The sequence below is a fragment of the Pavona decussata genome, unplaced genomic scaffold, assembly GCF_977016875.1.
Source record: "Pavona decussata unplaced genomic scaffold, jaPavDecu1.1 SCAFFOLD_161, whole genome shotgun sequence".
In the NCBI taxonomy this organism is placed as follows: domain Eukaryota; kingdom Metazoa; phylum Cnidaria; class Anthozoa; order Scleractinia; family Agariciidae; genus Pavona; species Pavona decussata.
This window is the reverse complement of record NW_028145572.1, coordinates 700,263-720,026: the sequence shown is the minus strand read 5'-3', so window position 1 is coordinate 720,026 and position 19,764 is coordinate 700,263. Positions and strand designations below refer to the sequence as shown.

At 38.3% G+C, this 19,764-nt stretch overlaps 1 protein-coding gene and 1 long non-coding RNA gene across 2 annotated transcripts; both read left to right on the top strand.

Annotated features, from left to right (window-relative positions):
• The first annotated feature begins 824 nt into the window (after nt 1-824).
• On the top strand, nt 825-1,916 carry LOC146464585 (uncharacterized). The gene is made up of 2 exons (XR_014868420.1): nt 825-1,070; nt 1,318-1,916. It is a non-coding gene; the product is annotated as an uncharacterized LOC146464585 (long non-coding RNA).
• Nucleotides 1,917-7,545: 5,629 nt separating this feature from the next.
• LOC146464584 (M-phase inducer phosphatase 1-like) lies at nt 7,546-19,244 on the top strand. The gene is made up of 19 exons (XM_085129341.1): nt 7,546-7,888; nt 8,040-8,149; nt 8,277-8,328; nt 8,838-8,864; nt 9,923-9,956; nt 10,485-10,706; nt 11,837-11,971; nt 12,084-12,149; nt 12,500-12,541; nt 13,472-13,603; nt 14,641-14,690; nt 14,796-14,853; nt 15,308-15,407; nt 16,029-16,060; nt 16,177-16,239; nt 16,561-16,653; nt 16,802-16,932; nt 17,820-17,937; nt 18,349-19,244. Exons 1-19 carry the CDS (start codon nt 7,758-7,760, stop codon nt 18,487-18,489), a joined length of 1,737 nt encoding a protein of 578 aa, XP_084985467.1. The 5' UTR covers nt 7,546-7,757; the 3' UTR covers nt 18,490-19,244.
• The last annotated feature ends 520 nt before the right edge of the window (nt 19,245-19,764 follow it).

Sequence of the window (19,764 nt, the reverse complement as noted above, 5' to 3'; positions counted from 1 at the left end):
TTATGGAGTTTTTTGGTATTCAAATAGTTTAAAATGGATGCATTTGGTCAGAAGCCCATTCCTGATTTGGTGATAACATTACAGTTTTGGAAAAGTGGTGTTAATTATATGAAGTGCAACTCACCGGCGTTCCTTTGATTTCATTTGTGCTACTTCGCGATTATTTTAACTCCTTCAACTTCTACACAAACGACAAACTACCCAGGAACCAAATTGGTAGGAGTGGCGTTCAAGTTAAGAAAGAAAATGAAAAATTCACCGTCTCGTGTTCACGTTCTCCACAAAACCTTGAATTGGGTCATTCCACGTTATTGTTTTGCAGAGAACGGCAGAGAAATGTACCAAAACTTACAATGTACGTGCAGAAAGATTGTTTTTGCTCATGAAGCCTTTTTGTTTAGTAGCGTTCTCGTTGCTAATATTTAGGTACTATTGACCCGCTTGTGCGAAAGGCGATAAACGCTAATCCCCGATTAATAATTAACCAAGTTTTTAATCTTGGTTTTAAACAATGTTTTTAAACGGCTAACTTTAAACACGGAGCGATCCTAGAACGGTTCAGACTGTCAATCAAAAATCCCAAACGCGCTTATCGGATTGGTTTATTACCAAAGGTCTTATTTTAGTACGTTCAAGTTCCCGCAACTTCGATTCGAAAGGATGTGACGAGTCGGCGGAAAAGCTGTTTTAGTTCGAATTATTTTGTTCAAAATCAATCCCATGAATATGGCTACAGAAGAGGAATTTAGAAAGTTAAGTTATCCGTCTATTTTGAGATCGGGAATTCATTTATCGGCTGGTAAAATCTTATCCTTTCGAGATATTTCCGAAATGATCAGTTAGGATAAAATAAAGTTCGTAAACAAACTCTGTCTCGAAATAGGTTGTTCTTCTGAAACCGGCTTCCGAGATGGAATCGCTTCGATCCTTTGTGTCGTTTAGTGGGGGAAAGCTAAGTAAAGACACAAAGTCGCGGAAGCGAAGCCTAGAAGAAACAACGGAGCGGGTAACGGAGGAGGAAAGTGAAGTGTCTCAAGCGGCGAGCGATCGCACGCAAGACGACGGAGCTGGTAATCTTTTTGAAGTCGGCCTCTCTATTGCTTACTGTATAAACTTACAATATATTTAGTACTGGCTAATTTTAATACTGATGTGAGAACCATTGCCATTATCATTTCATCCATAAGATACATGAGAGCAATATCAGGTCGTGTTTTGTTTATATCTTTGGTGATTTTTCGAATTAGCAAATTATGCAAATATGCATGATCACGTACGAAATGTGTTTAGATGTTTTTATTTTTGACTTGTGCATAGAAGTTTAGAATTTATTACTGCCACTTTCAGCGGATTAGTGGAGTTAGTTTTCACGTACGTGATCGATAGATACACAGGCGGTAATGAACTTGAACCCAACATGACGACTCGAGCGGCCGTTTAGCGGAAAACATCTGCCAAATTTTGAAAATCCCGCCAGTTTTGGCGAACAAAACAGACTAGTTTTGGTTATCGGCATGTTCAGATGGAGGGATACAGATGTCCAGTTCGTCGCAGGCTTCAGTTTATAATGGTTTCGATCTTTGTACCGTGTATTTGGTAGAAGGTTTTCGAATTTCGAGGTAAGTTTCGTATACTCTTTCGATTGCGGCAACGAAACTTGATTATTTCCGTTATTATCGTTAATCTCGCTAATTTCTGGTGTTTTACAAGATTTATAGTTAGCGTTTAGCTTATTTTTATTGAGAAATCGACTCCCTCTTCGATTTTACAAACGATAGTTCTTCTCTCTTTTTTCCTCGACCGTTACCGACGTCATCCACCATTATACTGATCCGTTTGGAAGCCAACAAAGCGCTTCAAAGGGGGCGTGTCCTTCCCTTTTATAGGATCGCTCCGTGTTTAAGTTAGCGGTAAAGAAAAATCTTTGTCAAAACTGAGGAAAAAGCCTGTTTTGAAGAGTTTTCATTGATTAGTTATTAAACTCGAATTAAGATTCAGGCTTTGAGCAACTGGACCCTGTTCCAGAACCTCCACTTGCCGCGCCCTGCGTAAAGCCTAAGACTGGATTCTAAACCGTCTACAGACATATGCATGTTCAGTTTGATTTCGTGGGAAATTTCTGATACCCAACCACCCGGTTCGTCATAAGCATGTTCGTAACTGGTAAAATCACAAAGAGCTGAGCATTTGACGGACAGTAAATCATCAACTAGGCGGTGCCCACTATCGTTTTTAAAAAGCTATATCAGAACAACATATTGGCAACACAGAGGGCGGAATCGATTTCAAGTCAAGATATGACTCCATCAACCAATTCCGGTTCATGTGCAATGCAGATAACATTTCTCTCACTACCAGAAGCCGACGATGCTTTGGTCATCGATGTGGTGTTTAACTTCATCACTTCACTTGCCGCCATTGCAGGAAACCTCTTGATTATCTTTTGTATTGTGAGCACTCGATCGCAACATTCAGCTACAAATTTTCTTTTTCTTGGGCTAGCCCTGTCTGATGTTGGCGTACATGGGTCGTTTCATCGAATACACAATGTACATAACAGTCATGATCAAAGTTTACAAGGGCCTTCCAGTAGAATCAGTAGAATGCGCCTTCATAATTATCCGTGACAGTATCGCTTCAACGTTTCTGGTAGCTGCGTCAGTGTCAACAATGACAGCAATCTCGTACCCAGAGTCTTCAGGCTTTTTGGTCAGCGGGGCAACGCCGGGAAGACTCTGGGGACATCGAAAAAATTCAAATTTTTTGATTGGCTGTTCGGTAACGGTTTCCATTGTTTTACCGCAGAAATCCTGCGGTAATAAAATTCGATGTCCCCAGAGTCTTCCCGGCGTTGCCCCGCTGACCAAAAAGCCTGAAGACTCTGGGTACGAGATTGCAATGACAGCAATCAGCGTAGACCGATATTTGGCCATTCATTATCACTTGCAGTATCAAGTCTTGGTGACGGAGAGAAGAATGATATATTTCCAGATAACACTGCGGACTATATGTGGTCTTTTCACCATCTCAAGGACGGCGGGTTTTCATATTTATCTGATTCTCGTATCTTTTGTCGTTAGTGTCTGCCTCTCATCAACCTGTTTTGCCTATAGCAAAATATTTATTGTTTTAAGGCGACATCAGTCGCAGATAAAAAAACAAATTTATCATCATACATCGGAGCAGGAACAGCCGAGAATATCGAACACGGCCGAATTACGAAGATTAATCGTCAACACATTTTACGTGTTTTTTGCGTTTCTGTTTTGTTTTCTGCCTTATTGTTGACTAGGAATATCTATCAACAACACCAGTAGTTTGAACAAAGCTGTTATGCAACTCAATTTATATTCAACATCGCTTGTTTTGTTTAACTCTGCTCTAAATCCCGTTATTTACTGCCGTCGTCGAGCGCGGGAATTTCGTAGGGCGGTGAAGCAAATGTTTCAAAACACTTGCTGTTGAAAAAAAGATTCTTGGACAGCCAGTTTTCCCTAGTGATGCATCATAGAAACATTTGTACATTTTCTTTCTGTTTTTCATTGTAAATATTGTATTATAGAAAAAATAAAACTGCATGATTCATGCAATCTGTCATCTGGCATTGTTATGGAAATAAACGTTAGAATGGCTTCAAACCTCGACAGGTTGAAATTGTAAGTGCCGGCAGTACTGTCAATGCTTATCACACCTGCAAAATAACGTCAGGAAATGAATTTATAAAACATATCGATGGTGTAATGTTAGAATACAGGCGAAGAAAATTGTTTAAAGTAACATACTTTCCATTTTGCGACCTTTAGGTCTTATTTTATGGCGAAAATAGAAACTTGCAAGAAGTTTGACTCACTCGGATATTAAATCTTCAAATTAACTTGCAAGACGCCGAAATTGCTATCAGTTTAAACAAGACAGGAGGCCAAGATCTTCGGCGTGGTTTATTAAAACAGGAATTAATAAGGTATATACAATGCCACAGTTAAAAAAAAAGAGTGGAAACCAGACTAATAAGGTTCGCCTAAACAATCTTGGCTTTCAATCTTGGCTTTCGAACTTATGAATCTATAGGCGACGAAAATTGCATCTGCTATACACAACCGCGTACAGATGTAAATGATTATAAGTGTATCAGGAATTGAAAGATTAGTGCCACTCTATCTTAAGACTGGATGCATTGGGTGATGTTAAGGCTCTGTTTTGGAGAGGTGAATCCAATTAAGAAACCAATTGTCCAATCCTGGTTTTCCTCCAAAATTTTCTTTTAAGACGAGTGCAAGTATCACATTCAAATAACTTTTCATTCACTTGCAAATGAAGCTCATTTTAAATGATTGCTTATTGTTGCATCAGCCCCGGGGGAGGGTTGTTCTCCTATATAAGTTATATAGGTACGGTGCGGCTCCAAAGGCATGGTTTTTGTCCGAAATAGGGTAGAGATTTTAATCATCTTCAGCAGAGATTCTGAAAATAACTATGGATTTTACAGAAACGGGTATGTATGAATTTTACCGAAAATTACATATTTAGGTCTGAAATCAGTTTGAAGAGCACAGCCGCACACTCCCCACCAAAAATACCGAGAAGTACCCCCTTCCCTAGTAGCAAGTCTATCTTACTTTGACGAAAACATCTAAAATAAGAAATATGGGAAACAACATCTGATTAATAATTGGTCGGTCGTCTCGGTAAGCTAACTTGTTTCCTTCTTATAAATGGCATTCTTATGTATTCTTTAACTTAGCACAACTGAGATCGATACATGTTTGGTTCAGTGGAATATTTGTACTCAAAATCAACCATCTGCTCGGTTTACACAACACCTTTGCGTGAATGTGAGGTTTGATTGAACAATAGTGGAACAAAATAAACGATACCGACGTTTGATTGAATAATATTCTCATTTTTGGTCGATTTTAGAACACAAAACTGATGCCTCCCACTTTACACCTTCAAAGAGAGACCTGCAAGCTTGTTTTCAAAGCGACATGGCTGGATCAAGCGATACGTCATGCGCTATGCAGATACCATTTCTCTTGCTACCAAAAGCTGACATTGCATTGGTCATCAACGTGGTGTTTAACTTCATCACTTCACTTGCCGCCATTGCAGGTAATCTCTTGATTATCTATTGCATTGTGCGCACTCCATCGCTACATTCAGCTACAAATTTTCTTTTTCTCGGTCTAGCCCTGTCGGATATTGGCGTCGGTTTTTTAATCCAACCAATGTGTATAACAACCTTGATAAAAGTTTACAATGGTCTCCCACTGGACTGCACCTTCACAGCTATCTACAGTATCACTTCAACGTTTATGGTTACCGTTTCAGTATTAACAATAACAGCAATCAGTGTCGATCGATATTTAGCCATCCGTTTTAATTTGCGTTATCAAGAACTGGTGACCGAGAGAAAAGTCATATACTTCCAGATAACTTTGTGGATGGGAAGCGGTGTTTTCACAATCACTCGAATGGCTGGTTATCGTATCTTCATGATTTTTGCAATGGTTGTAATTACTGTCTGCCTCTCGTCGACCTGTTTTGCTTATAGTAGAATATTTATGGTTTTAAGGCGACATCAGGGGCAGATACGAAGCCAAATTCATCATCATACATCGGAGCAGGAACAGTCGAGAATATCGAACATGGCCGAATTACGAAGATCGATCATCAACACATTTTACGTGTTTTTTGCGTTTTTGTTTTGTTTTCTGCCTTACTTCTTCCTTGGAATATTTATTAGCAGCACCAGTTATTGGAACAAAGCAGTCATGCAACTCAATTTATATGCAACGTCGCTTGTTTTAGCTAACTCTGCTTTAAATCCCGTTATTTATTGCTGTCGTCGAAGGGAATTGCGAGGGGCGGCGAAGCAAATCTTTCAGACCATCTTATGTTGAAACGAAATGTCTTGGAAAGTTTTGAGGTGAAATCTTTTCTCAACACCTTAGAACAATTGTAACTTAGAATGTATGAAACGTCTCGTTTTAATTGGAGTAGTATGTTAGAGTGTTAACCGTGGTCGTCCAAGGAAGCGCTACAAAGGCCAGACAATTTACTATGGTTGGCATACTACAAGAATCATGGTAGCAGGAGGCTTCAGACCGAAGCAGATGGCGGGACGAAGAAGTAACGAAGAAGAACTGTACGGGAGAAATACAGGGGACGGGAGGGAAGGGGCTCTGCATAAACTCCACCAGTTCCAGGCAAAGGCGGATCCAGAAAATCCAGAAGTAGGGGGCCGAAGAAATTGTGGCGAGAGCGCAAGATACCACCCCCCCCCCCCCCACCCCCTTCCCCCCTTCCCACCTCCACCGCAATAAAAAATTAACATTCGTGGAGATTCTGCTTTACAGCATTCTGGGAGCATTTGCGACCAAAAGTTAATGCTTCGGAAGACAGACTTTAGGAGGAATTTTTTAAAACGATTGATTGCATAATACCATTCGAAAGACAGTTACAAAAACTTTTTAAATATACCGCAAGAAAAAAGGGGGGCCAGTTCCCTATTTCCGGTCTGTCCTCTGATCCTCGCATGCGAGAAACCAGCCATCACGTTAGAATACAGATTTAGAAAGTTGTTGAAGCTAGTAAAAATAACATGATGCCAAACAGCGTGTATGAAACACCTCGAGCCAGCTGCTGCCAGGTGATTAGTATCAGCTATCACTGACGAGGCGTTATCTTTAGAATTATTGTAGACAGTTAAAGTTGCTAAGTTACCCGGTAAAGATCATTCAAACCTACAGTGTTAAAAGATCCAAAACGTATTAGGTTTGAATTCGTGTGGTCCAAATCGAGTTCTGCCTAAAATATATTACGATAAGACATGGAAAAACGCCGGTCTTGCTGTTTCGTTTTTTCTTTCTCCCGGCATATTTTTTGTACCTTAATGGGTCCACTATAATTGGTTAAGCTTTTGTCGTCTCCCTGTCTACACGCCAGTTATTATTATTATTATTATTATTATTATTATTATTATTATTATTCCTGTGCCTGTAGGCGAAACAAAATAAAATAAAATAAAAAATAACCAACTTCCGCTCAGTTCCTCCATAGTTGGTCTCTTCGTACGACTTTTGGACAACTTGCAAAGCCCTCAGCAGCTTGTACGGTAGAGTTTTTCGTAACAACATCGTACTACATTTTCTTGATGGCTTTTATGCTTTTGGTAACTGAACAAACTATTCTAGTGCAGTGGGGTGTAGATTTGTCCTTTGGTGCCGCATAAATTAGGCTTGTTTATTATTAGTGAACAAGCAAGAAGTCTTCATAGCAACGTTCCCTTGCTGTGGGAATTATATTTTCGAATGAGTGTTAAATCATTTTTTTTTCCCAACCCCATGCACTTAGGTTAAAAAGCATGTATAATGACAATTGCTTTTTTCGTTTTCCTTGTGGCTTGCGCAGTCGTTTGAATGCGAGGCCAACCGGAAGTGTAACGAAGCGGGAAAAACGAAAATGAGATTCCCAGGAAACCAACAACAAAGCGCTGTGATTGGCTGGCGCCATACATAATGTTTTCACTTAGCATGCGGGGGAAAGTTTGAAAAGACGAGGTTGTGTCGAAGCCCTGTTAAGCAGTTTGCTTTCTTCTTTCCTTACTCACCAAATCCATGTAACAGTAGTTTAGAATCACATTTCTTTCCTTCTTACTCCATTCCCGTGTTACTTCGGGCTCAGTGGCCGTTATTTCCGCGTTAGAATTCTGTCCGGTTGAACCCTTCGACTCGTTCAAGTGGTTGTCGATTTCCAACATGGCCGGGATGAAACCAAGAGCTGGAAGCTACCTCGAGTTAGAACTTCCACGAAGGAAAAATTCACTGGACATTGCTCCTAATGCCGTACTTTCTCCAATAACAGAATTGGCGAAGAATTTAGAGAGCAGGTAAACGTGTTTCTACTGTCTTTTTCTGCGGGCATTTATGGCGGCCGTCGGCGGCGTTGTTTTGTAGCAAATCGAACGGTTTTACGTTTACTCGTTAGCACATAAAACTTTACCTCTGCTAACCATATTTCTTATTTCTTTCTTTCTATAGTTTAGGGAGGACTCCAAAGAGAAAGCTCTCCATGTCTGGAAATGATTGCTTAACACCGAACGCCAGAGAAACTTTTCAGAGGTCCCTTTCGACCGCCTCGAACGAATCAGGTATAAATTACACTTGCGCACTTTCACTTTCACGCTAGCCTATTCCGCATAGATCGACACAAAGTCATGCTGCAACAAAAATGTCTTCCTTCTTCTATATTAATCCTGGTTCGTCTTTCTCTTTTAGGTTACTGCCCCGATTCACCAACTTTTGATTCGCCATCCATGGAAGTGATAAAGTAAGCTCCGCCATGTTTGTGACATTAGTATTTTGTTTTTAATAGCATGCCTCCGTATTTTTATTAGCGTTTAAGTACTTGTGCTTTAATGTGTTTCTTTCGTGGAATTGTAACATTTTGTAGCTGCATTATTCCGGGAAGTCTATTAAACTGTTTTCTAAAAAGTCAACCGTTTTGAAAACAAAGTTGAAAACTGAAATTAAACTTAAGTCTTATTATCTGAACTGATCTTTCAATATGCAAAACCAAGTTTTCTTTTTTCAATAATCAAGGGTTAATTTTGATAACTTGATTTATTTTCTGCACACTTTTGCTTACACCTGTAACAAGATCGTTCATAAAAACTTTAAAAATGTTTTACTTATCTATGATCTCGTGAGTACTCGGCCTTGGAGCAGAGGTTGTTTCATGGGCTTCTCTTGTGATGCTCTTGTGATGGTCAGATATTTTAATTAACGAGATAGAAGTTATAGCATTACCTTTCACTGTATGTTTGTTCTTGTTTGAAGGTCAAACGCTGAAAAGAGAAAGCAGAGGTTTGTGTTCATTTTATTTACTTTCAACACAATTCAAGTTCAAAACGTTATATAATTGCATACAAATTATTATCTTATAAGATTGCACAGCTGTACAGCTTTAGAAAGATCTGTTTGCCTTTCATAGGTAATATACGGTAGCCGATCGACACAAGAATTAATTTTTGTTCTTGAAATGGCATTTGCACGTGTAAATTTCTCTAGAATTAATTATGCTATCATTTAAATTTTTGGTTTGTAGCCAGCTGTTTCCGAGGTACACGTGTTTTCTATTGTTTCACAAATCATCGATTATGTTAGCTAGCTGAATTGATCTAGTTATCAAAAATCAGCTTTACATATTTTACATGTTAAATTGATTGAAGTAACATGAAAATAAGCAAATGCTCCTTTATACCATTTCTGTATTTATCTCTAAACTGTTAATTAAAAATGTAGCAATTTATTTGTTGAAACTTTGTGTATATGTTGACCAATCCCCTGCCTGCAATAATTTTCCTGAAATAACTCTAGAGCTCTATTGAGTACTTCTCCTCTCCGTTGATTTTTGTGGTCAGGACAAAATGTTTGTTGAGATGGTGACACAAAATGACTGTAGGGAAGAACCAAGAAATTGACAGTTTCTTACACTGACAGATGGTAAACTTTATCAAAGTTGATTTCCAAGTCAGTTTATATAAAAGAAAGGGCATTGGGGAAGAGGATATCGTATTTTTGAATGAAAAAAATTTAATTTGCTGCATGTGATAATTTGCGAAATCAGCAGTGCATACGAGTTAGCACATTATCACATGCAGTGAAATTTAAATTTTTAGTTAAAAAATACCTTTACCTTTTGCCTGATCCGCTTGGAAAGCAATTTAGATAAGGTTTTTCATTCTCTTAATGAGGTAAAATTCTCAGTTTCTTGCCTGGCTGCCTTAGAATCTTGATCGATGTCCACCAAAACGCAACTTTATCCGACTCCTTTGAAGGCGGTAGGTTGCATGTTATTGGTAACCACTAATAATTTTTGCAGATGTTTTATGGTAGTTTCTTTTCTTTTTTAATTTCCCTAGGCGACCTCCTTTTAAGAGGTGGAATTCTTTACCGGTAAGTCTTCATTGGCTGTTCTGTTTGATAAGGCGTGGTTCATCAGACATCCAAACACCTCGCAGCCAAGTTTTTTTTTGTAATGACTTTGAGGTGTTTGGATATCTGATGAAACACACTTTTGAGTGTTTGATATGGCTTGGCGAAATTCAAGCCTAAGTTGGCAAAATTTTATGGTAATTAAGAACACATATCCAAACCAGGGTCACAGTAGTGATAATTTTCTTTGTTTTCTCTTTTGATGAATTATAAATGAGGTTGAGAACACATTATCAGAGTTCATTTTAAGTTTTGAGGAACAATTTGATAATGGTGACATGTCGTTGCCGAAATGTCATGTTTTCATCTCGCTACTTTTTATTCTGAAATTTGTTACATGTTTCTTATAAACAGTTTTGTGGGCTTGATAGGCAATTACATTTGACCAGTGCTCTAAAACTTGACCATCTACCTGTAGTAAAAAGTAGTTGTTAACAACATACACGTGTATATTTCCAATGAAATCATGATTTACTTTACTTCTATCAGGTTAAAAGTGGAGAAGATCCTTTTTCTGCAAACAAGGAGAATATTGAATTGAACTTTTCCATTGAAAAGGATCAAAACATGGAAAAAAATGAAATGTTCCACCCTGCGGATGTCAGAGAATTCAAGTTTGCCCGACCAAAATGTCCAGTGGGAGGAAAACTGACCAAGTCATCATCAGGCGGTGGTATGCCATTAAGAACATTATCTGATCCGTCACCACAGGTAATTTCATCTAATGGAAAATTGTTTCAAGTGTTTATCTCTTTTTCTCCTTTTCACTCCCTCTTTCTGACAGAGAAGTAAGACTCCCCCCGCAATTAGCCCTACCCTCCTATCTCGCAAAATTTCCTTCTTCTTCCAAGTCTCAAGTGAACATAAATGAAAATATTCCATGATAGTAGTTACTGTAATCTTGAACCATTCTAGCATTTACAGTGCGCCTTACTGTGGCCACCCAACATTGGTTAACGGTCACATCTCCTTGCAAAGTCCAATGGGCAAGTGATGCAACAACTATTGAAAACATGTCGTTTTGTATTTTATGGCTAACTTGTAAAAAAAAAAGTTTGTTGGGTGGCCACGGTAAGGCGCACCGCACTGTAATACAATAATATTATTGTAAAACAGGTTCATTCATTTTGTCTTGTATATTTCTCTTTGCTCTCACTAGCAAAGTTTTTTTTTCAAGACTGTAACTTAAAGCTTTTAAATGGAAACAAAATGATTAAAATAAAACAATGATAAAAGTAATAGGTGCTCATAGAGTGTGGAGTTATGATTAGTCAAGACTTCAAAAAGTGTTTAAGAGTGTAATATACCTGTAGTGAAGTAGCAAAACAATGATAAAAAACATGTGCGGTGGATGGTACTGGTGGATGCCCTATGCTGTGCTGGGCAAAAAGTAATGATCATGTTCCTAAAGCGCTGTTACACTAGGCAATTTTTTATGCAACTTGTCTCGCAATTTTGTTGCGCCATTGTGACACAAGTTGCATGGATCATTGCCAGTGCTGTAACATGCCCTGAATTGAAAATGCCTGACAACGTTTTTGTTACAGTCACCATTGCTCAAAGTAGAACCATCTTCTGCTTCTCGCGACAATTTCGACAACAATGACAAAATTGGGAGACATGTGCCACAGGTTCATTTCAGGTTATGTTACAGTAGGCAACAATTAGTGCAACTTGTGTCGTAACAAAACTGTGAGGCAAGTTAGAAGAAAAATTGCCAGGTGAAACAGTGCCTTTAACTTTACATTACATTTGAGATGACTTTCATTAATTTCTGCATGTAATCTTGACTTAAACAAATTATTTTCCCATCTCTTGATTTAATTTTGTTTTTCTGATAGGTCCAGTCCAAAGATAATTTCATCCCATCATCTCCATCAGAGTGCAATAGTCTGGACAGTGGAACATGCGACTTTGATTTTGATGCAGATGATGATGGTTTTATTGATGACTTAGTTCAAGAACAGTGTAAAGAGGTATGCCAACATGGTTATATTCACAGAGAGTGTTTTAATGTGTCTGTCTTATTGTGAGCAGAAATATTTTTAATTATTAGATATTGATAACAACCTTTATTTCCCTGCACAGGATGATTGCTCACAAATGCCGTCAGGAATAACTGAACTTGTCAGTGCCCCACTGGTTTCTAAAGAGGTATGCCATGCCCACATAGTGCATTGAAGGTCATAATTAATCCCAGCTGAACTGATTCAGATGCCAAACTTAATTCAGCCAAAATTAATTCACTAAAGCATACTAAGACTGAAGAAAATTGCGGATTTGGGTCAATTTATGCATTTTATTCAGCTCATATGAAGTACAGCGTCTGAATCAAAGCCAGTCCACAGCTGTTATTCCCAGCTAAGCCAGGCGGAAAAAACGGCTCACCTGATCCAAGTTCCGAATTGATTCAGATGCTGCACTTCACATGAACTTAATTCATTGAATTCAAAGTTGAGTTCAAAGAATGGCCTAAAGTAGCCTGGATTTCCTTTCTTACACAGGGAGAAGATATGAAAGAGAACAATACTGGAGATACACCAAAGGTAACTTTAAAAATTAGAAATAATCATGTAATGCGAAGCAAAGTAAGTTGTATAATAAACATGACTTTATGATGACAAGATTTCAAAAGTTGGATAGGCAGTTAGGTACATATAATGGTTTGGCGCAATGGACAGTGAAGCCTACACCACATCCTTTAGTCAAGCCTTGGCAAACTATGGTATTTATCATGATGGGAATCATCTTTAAACTACAACAAAAGTTTTGGAGAAATGAGGCCTGATACAGGACAACTATCCTGGATACACCCTAAGATCTGGAAGTGCTATTAAAAGCAGATGACACGTTTACCTTGCTGGTTTCAGGCAATGTTGGCTGAAACTGTCAAAGCTTACTACTTACAGTGTATTTCACCATGGAGACCACAGATGATAATGCAGTCTTCTCAGTAAATGTCCTTGACCCGTTGGTTATACTGAATTGAGATGGCTCTCTCACGATCAGGCAAAAACAATAATATTACACTACTAGTAAATGTTATTGTGATCAGCAAGCTGTTACCCCTCGCAAAGACTAGCAGTAAGCTTGGCTTGACGTCTAGTGATGATGAAGAAAGTTTATTTGTGTAAAAAGTTTTTGAGTAAAAATTACTTTCATAGTATTATAACAATATTTACTGTAAAATATGAACAATTATTTTCATAGTATTATAAAATGATATAATAATAATAGACTTTATTAACAGCATTTCCACTAAGTGGCTCTTGTTTGTTGTATAGCAATGTTTAACTGTTTACAAACATCGTTTATTATTCATATATGTCCACCATTGAAACAAAATAACTCTTTGTTCCAACAGCCAATACACCTTTGATTGGTTGGCACATGAATGTCAATAGGTGATGTAATGTGAAAGATCAGTGTAGCATTTCTTTAAGCTGTGTTAATATTTTTTATGAATCATTATGTAGGCATGTGTGCCAGGTTATAAACCAAGAGACTTGTTCAATGCTGGAAGAGATAGGGCTTACACTGTGCCATCTGAGAGTCCAACCAAAGAAAGATGTTCAGTGAGACAGAGGTCCAAATCCTTTGCACTTAAGGTGAAATACAAGTTAGGCAATGAATATGTCTTACTAACCGAGTTCAAGGTCCATACTGTAAGTTAAGGACTGAGTTTTTCCCCATTGATTTTGGCCCAAGTGCAAAACGCGCAGGCCATAAATCAACGGGAAAAAACAAGGATCCATAACTTACAGCACAGACTGAGAAAACAAGGTTAGTAAAATATTTATTATATCTCTGAGGTTAATCAGGTGCGCAGGAAAGGAAACTTTCAAATTTAATGGACCACACAGTGAAATATGGCCCACAAAATCAACCAATCAAACTGTGCATACTAACTGAGAGATGTAACAAAAGATGTTATTAAATGAAAGGGGTGGCTAGTATTGTCTTGTGCTTGGTAAAATAAAATGCTGATTCAAAGTGAAATTTAGGGGCCTCCCGATATATACTGGTGTTGTTTGTGTATCATGAACATTAGACTGCAAAGCCTGAGTTTCCTAGTTTTCTTAAATGTTGTAACTAACTGGAGGTTTCATAGTTGAAGTCTGTATACTTAACAGTTTTATTATCTTGAGGGAAAATTTCAGAAAGTTCTGGTTCAAGCCAATCAATATGCATTTGGAATACAGAATAAAACGCTGTAATAAAATACTTTTGTCTGTAGCTACCATATTTATTCGATTAACTGTCCTGGGTGCTTATTTAATTTTGGGCCAATAAGGGTGGCCGCTCATTCAAGGGTGGGAGCTTTTTATTTTCCCAACATTTTCAGCAAGGGAGGACATTTTTAGAGAATAACAAAACCAGGGATAACAAGTTTATTTCGCCTCAACAAGACAAAAAGAAATGCAAAATCTAACGTAAACAATATAAAAGTTCATTGACTACCTTGTCTAAAACCAATTTTGAAACACAACTGATGCTCCTCTTGCTTCAGCTGGGCTAGTACAGAATTGTTTTTTGGTTGGGAGGGGTTTGGGTGGGCTGTTAATCAAATAAATACGGTAAAGTGTTGCTAAGTAGAACTCTTGAATGTCATTAACCGTTATTTGTATTTTTGTGTTGTTTGCAGAGGCCCAATCCACCAAGAGACCAAAGTCCAAACTCGAGGAAAAGGTTTAGGTGTGGTTTGCATTTACTTCTATTCATTAATACTGTTTAAAGTTCTTTTTTCATTTTTCACACGCTTGAATCTTTTGTCACACTTTTTTCTTTCTGTTTTTGTAGGCAGAGATGTATGTCAGTCATTGAGGGCTCAAACAATCATCCAACTTTGTTTGAGATGGTAAGTGAATTTACAACGGACTCTTTCCTCTCTTTCATGACAAACTTCAAAGTTTTTTTATCTTGTAAAGCTGTTTTAAAGGATTGATCTTTTAGGCTATTCATGTACCTGTTTTCATCCATTTATATTTGCAGATTTTTATAGACATTAAATTCAGTCCACAGGTACATGTGTTTTTTGTTGCTGTCTGACACATGCAAACATAAAAATACTTCTTTCTATTGCATTGTCGATCAGGGTTGATTGTTTTGTGTTGGCCAAAGCCGTAGACAAATCTTGTTAAAGATTTGTCTTCGTCTTTTTTGTGTAAATTATAAATCTCCATTTTAAAAAATCGCCGTTGTGATTGGTACTCCGTATCTAATGGTGGTGGTGATTATGTATTTCAGAGGGAAGTGGAGAGATATCTCTGGTACTGTGTGGTGTGTCCAATCTCTCACTGTTTTAATTGCAGGCCATGTTACAATCAACACATAGTGGACATCCCTCTTCCTTAAGACGTACACAGTCAGCAATGTTCGAACACGACTTTGGAGATTTGCTTGATGCTTCCGGTAGGTACAAAATGCTCTAATTACAATTCCTTTTTTAAGCAGAGCAACGTTTTCATCCAACGCAAATGTTGAGTGGAAAAGTAATTTTCCTTGCAATTGAATGTTTTTTGGCTTTGGATGGGTGGATTTTTGTTTCCATGTTTTCCAGCCTTGACAATCTTGGAAAATGAGTTTCGTCAGGGCTGTTATTGGTTCATGATTCGAGATGAACTTTTTATACAGTACCTCTAACCTTAATTGATAACAGTAGCAACTTCAGGCTACAGAGACAAATAAAACTAGAAGTCTGGTACCTGGATAAGCTGTTGGTTGATTGGTTATTGCTGATTCTGGAAATCCTTAGTAGCCTGTTTTACAAGTTTTTACTAGTGATTGAGGCACATTGTAAACAGTTCAAATTTTGTGGGAGTTTTCGAGATACTGTGTACAAATTCTACATCACTGCGCGACGCCAATTTGGAGCTCTGGAAAATTGGCATGTACTCCAATGTTACAAAAAAGAGCAAATTGTCTCGAAGGTAAGGTCCTACCTGTGTTATTTTTTGGAGCATTCGGATCATTACGTTAGTGTACACGAAAAACCTCTGTAAGTTACTAAACTGTTTCTCTTTTCCATCTTAGGCCATAAAAATGTCGTCGGAGATTTTAGTGGGGTAGGTTGAAAGGCTTATTTAAGAATGCGTTTGAATTGTATCAGTCATTGAGGTTTTTAATAGTTATTATTAATAATTTTAAATGAAATGATCATCTTTATTTGTTTTCGTTGCAGCCATACACCCTTCCGTCAATACCCGGACAACACGATGACCTGAAATGTTTAACTCCAGAAACGGTAATATTATTCAGTCTTCTTTAAGTCTCGAAAGTAATCCTCGTTTGAGTTTACTGTCTGTAATTGGCTAGCAAAACTCGCGCCACTTTCTCAACCAATAAGAAACAAGACCAAAACCAATCGTGCCTCGCTCGCACGCGTTTCCCCGCGCTTTACGCCGGTCACATGCATTTACTTCGTATTCTGATTGGCTCATTGCGCTGTTTACGTCTGTTGTGATTGGTCAGAGAAATTAGCTTGTTTTTGGTTTTGCGACTTCTCGCTTGACTAGTGAAGTCTTTTCTCAGTACTTTCAGTTAATTTAGTGTTGTTTCTCTGCAGGTTGCACGTGTTCTGAACAATGAATTCCCAGACGTGGAAGCTCATATTATAGACTGCCGTTATCCTTATGAGTACAACGCAGGCCATATACAGGTAAAATACGTCCGATTTGTTATCTCACCAGTGCTTTCCTGTGGTTCTGTTTGTCTATATTTTGCACACGGTAATCTAGACTTTTTTGAAGTGAATGGCAGAGTGAATGGTCAGTAACTGAGACAAGTGTTTATTTATTGTTCTTCAGGGTGCAAAAAACATTTACACAAAAGAGGATATTTACAGCGAATTTCTCGAGAACCCCAAGAAAAGTTTGACCGGAAAGAAGACGATTTTAATATTCCACTGCGAGTTCTCGTCTAAAAGAGGACCCGACATGTAAGTTGGAGGATTCATGTTACAACGGCAACAAGCGCACGAGTTTAATTAACACTTGTTATTTACTTCTTTACAATAACTGTCAAAATGTCGCGCGCTGATTGGCACGTAGCTATTGTCTATTAGTGTAATTCGCGTTCTATCACGATTGCTGTTCTCCTATTGGCTATGCTACTTACTATCTAGATATTCTGTTCTAGATATTGAGTGGAGTGAGTAGCCTAACAGTGTGTGGTGGCTTGACTTATTTATATCATCATTCTTGTTGTTAAGTTTTGAACGACTGGTAGATTTATCAAAGCGAGTCCCCCCAATTAGAAATAACATCATGATAAGTTTTTGCATCATGGAGCTCGGATTTTTTTTCCGAGTTTCCCATGATGCAAAATCTTATCATGATGTTGGTAGATTTATACTAAAGCAATTAGATTATTCGGTCTCGATTTCTATCGGGCGATAGTTGATTCGGGGAATCTCGAGCTCATGATCTAATTGTTAATAAGAGTACAGACAATAAAAATGACGTCGGATGTAACACGCGCGCTTTCTCAACGGAAAAAAAGCCAATTCCGCTCGTACTTTTGCCACGTTATTGTAGAATATAAAACGACGGCAATTTTCTATGATCTATACTCCTACAGACCATAAAATGACTCCATAAAATGTTCAAAACTTGACAGTGAAACCACTCGCCTAAGTTTCGTGGTTCCACTTGAGTTTTGAAATGTTTTGACGTCATTTTATAGTCTGTAGGAGTGTAGACCAAAGAAAACTGCCGTCGATTAGTTAAATGACTTGTTACATGGCAATCTCGAAGAGTAATGTAATCACTAAAACTAGCCCATCCTCTTAGCGTGCCTTACTAATGAATGTTTTTTTGTTTCTAGGTCGCGTTTCCTTCGGAACAGAGACCGCAATTTGCATTTGTACAATTACCCTAAATTATTTTACCCTGAACTGTACCTTATCGAAGGAGGCTACAAAGCGTTCTTCAGCAGATGCAAGGTAACTGAAAAGGAAAAGATCTTAATTATATGTACATGAAAACTTAATTTTCCGGCATAGGGCTGTGTTCAGTTTGGTGTCGTAAAACCAAAACCAAAGTTATTACACTGGCCAATCACAGCAGGTGCAAACAGCGCGATGAACCAATCAGAATTCGAAGCAAATTCATGTAACCGGCGCCAAGCGCGGGAAAACGCGTGCGAGCGAGGCACGATTGGTCTTGGTTTTGCTTTTTCATTGGATAGGAAAGTGGCGCGAGTTTTGTTAACCAATCACGAAGCGTAGTACAGCAAAACTAAAGCCAGCGCGAAAATACTTTCTCGACACTCACTGAAAACCGCTCTAAGCTTTCCATTTGTTTACTCTAATCTTCTTGATTCTCTGTTCATTCTTCCTCTTCTTTTTCTTCAGGAATACTGTGAGCCTCAGTGTTACCTACCGATGTTAGACGAAAATCATTCTCAAGACCTCAAGAGGTTTTCCAAGCGATCCAAATCCGAGGGAAACATACTTACAAAAGGATTCCGACCTGGACTCGGGTATCATCGCTAGGTTTCCGTCCTTGGCTCGGAAACTGTCGATAATCTTCGCCATCACTCCTCGATGCTGTTTTTATAAATGTTTGAGCCAACCCGAAAGCACTCTATTTGAAATTTCCACAGTATTTTTTTTTTTCATACTGAAAATCGCCGTTCTTAACCGGTTTTCTCTCTAAATGTCTAGAGGTGGTTAAGATGTCATTTTGAATCAAACTGCAATTTTCCCTGGCTCACTTAATTTCAAGTCATGCTTGCCCTATTAATCATCTGTATTGTGTATATTTCTTTAGTTGTAAATTTTGCATTTTCCCTTCCTCACGTTACCGAAAGGATGTCTTGCGAGGACCAAGAAATGAATTTATTATTTTTGCCTTATTAAATTATAACATACAATTATATTGTAAATAAGAAGCAAAATGATCCAAACGAAAATTCTAATGAACTGACAAATGCGCGAATTTCTCTAGACATTTTGTATTTATTGACGATTTTACGTTGCGAGGGCGGTGTGGGTGAACTGAAGAAACTTACGGAAAGAATGGACAATTATCTGCCTGGTTGTGTCAGTATTCAGGCGAGCGAACAACTTTTGTAGTCTGTAGGCGGATTTGACGGCCAGTGATTCCTTTTATTGATCATAATTTTTTTTGTAACTAAGCCAGAATTATAATTATTGTGTGTATTGAGAGGTCTGCTGTGTATCATAGCAGATATGTAAACTTGTCTTCTTTGCTAGAATGTGTAATAAAGTATTTCAAGAATGAGGGACCAAGGCCATCAGGTATTGGAGTACTGTCTTCTGTTCCGGCATGGATTTAAAACTAAAGCACTTCTGTGATGTCCCTGTGAAAGAAGGTCCCTCAGCTTAAGCGGATGAACACTAATCCCCGATTGAAGACTAACCGAAATTTTCGTCTTGTTCATTGAAACTGCTTTTCAATTAAAACTGATTTTAAGCTAATGGTAAAGAAATGTCTAAGTCAAAACTAACGGGCAAAAACCTTTTGGGAGAATCTTAATTGATTGTAAACTCGAAACACAATTCACGTTAACCCAGTATTAGATTATATTAATCGAGTTTTGAGCCAACTGGACTTAGGCTACTGCGGGCATATGATCAGCTCGTTTGTCTCTGCCGAGGGACATTTGTTGGTTTGTTTTCAAAATATCCTAGTGCCCGGGGTCAGCACGGGAGTCCCCCCCCTTTCACGATGGTGGGATGGGGGTTTGGACACTGCGGCTGGAAATAACTGGTGCATACTAAAATTCTGTCAAATTGACAGCTCAC

Bases quoted from the DNA above. Each gene is read 5' to 3' on its own strand.
- LOC146464584 (XM_085129341.1), top strand. From the start codon at position 7,758: ATGGCCGGGATGAAACCAAGAGCTGGAAGCTACCTCGAGTTAGAACTT. The intron at 8,865-9,922 runs GTTTGTGTTCAT...TAATTTCCCTAG, and splicing joins GCTGAAAAGAGAAAGCAGAG to GCGACCTCCTTTTAAGAGGT. The intron at 13,604-14,640 runs GTGAAATACAAG...TGTTGTTTGCAG, and splicing joins CCAAATCCTTTGCACTTAAG to AGGCCCAATCCACCAAGAGA.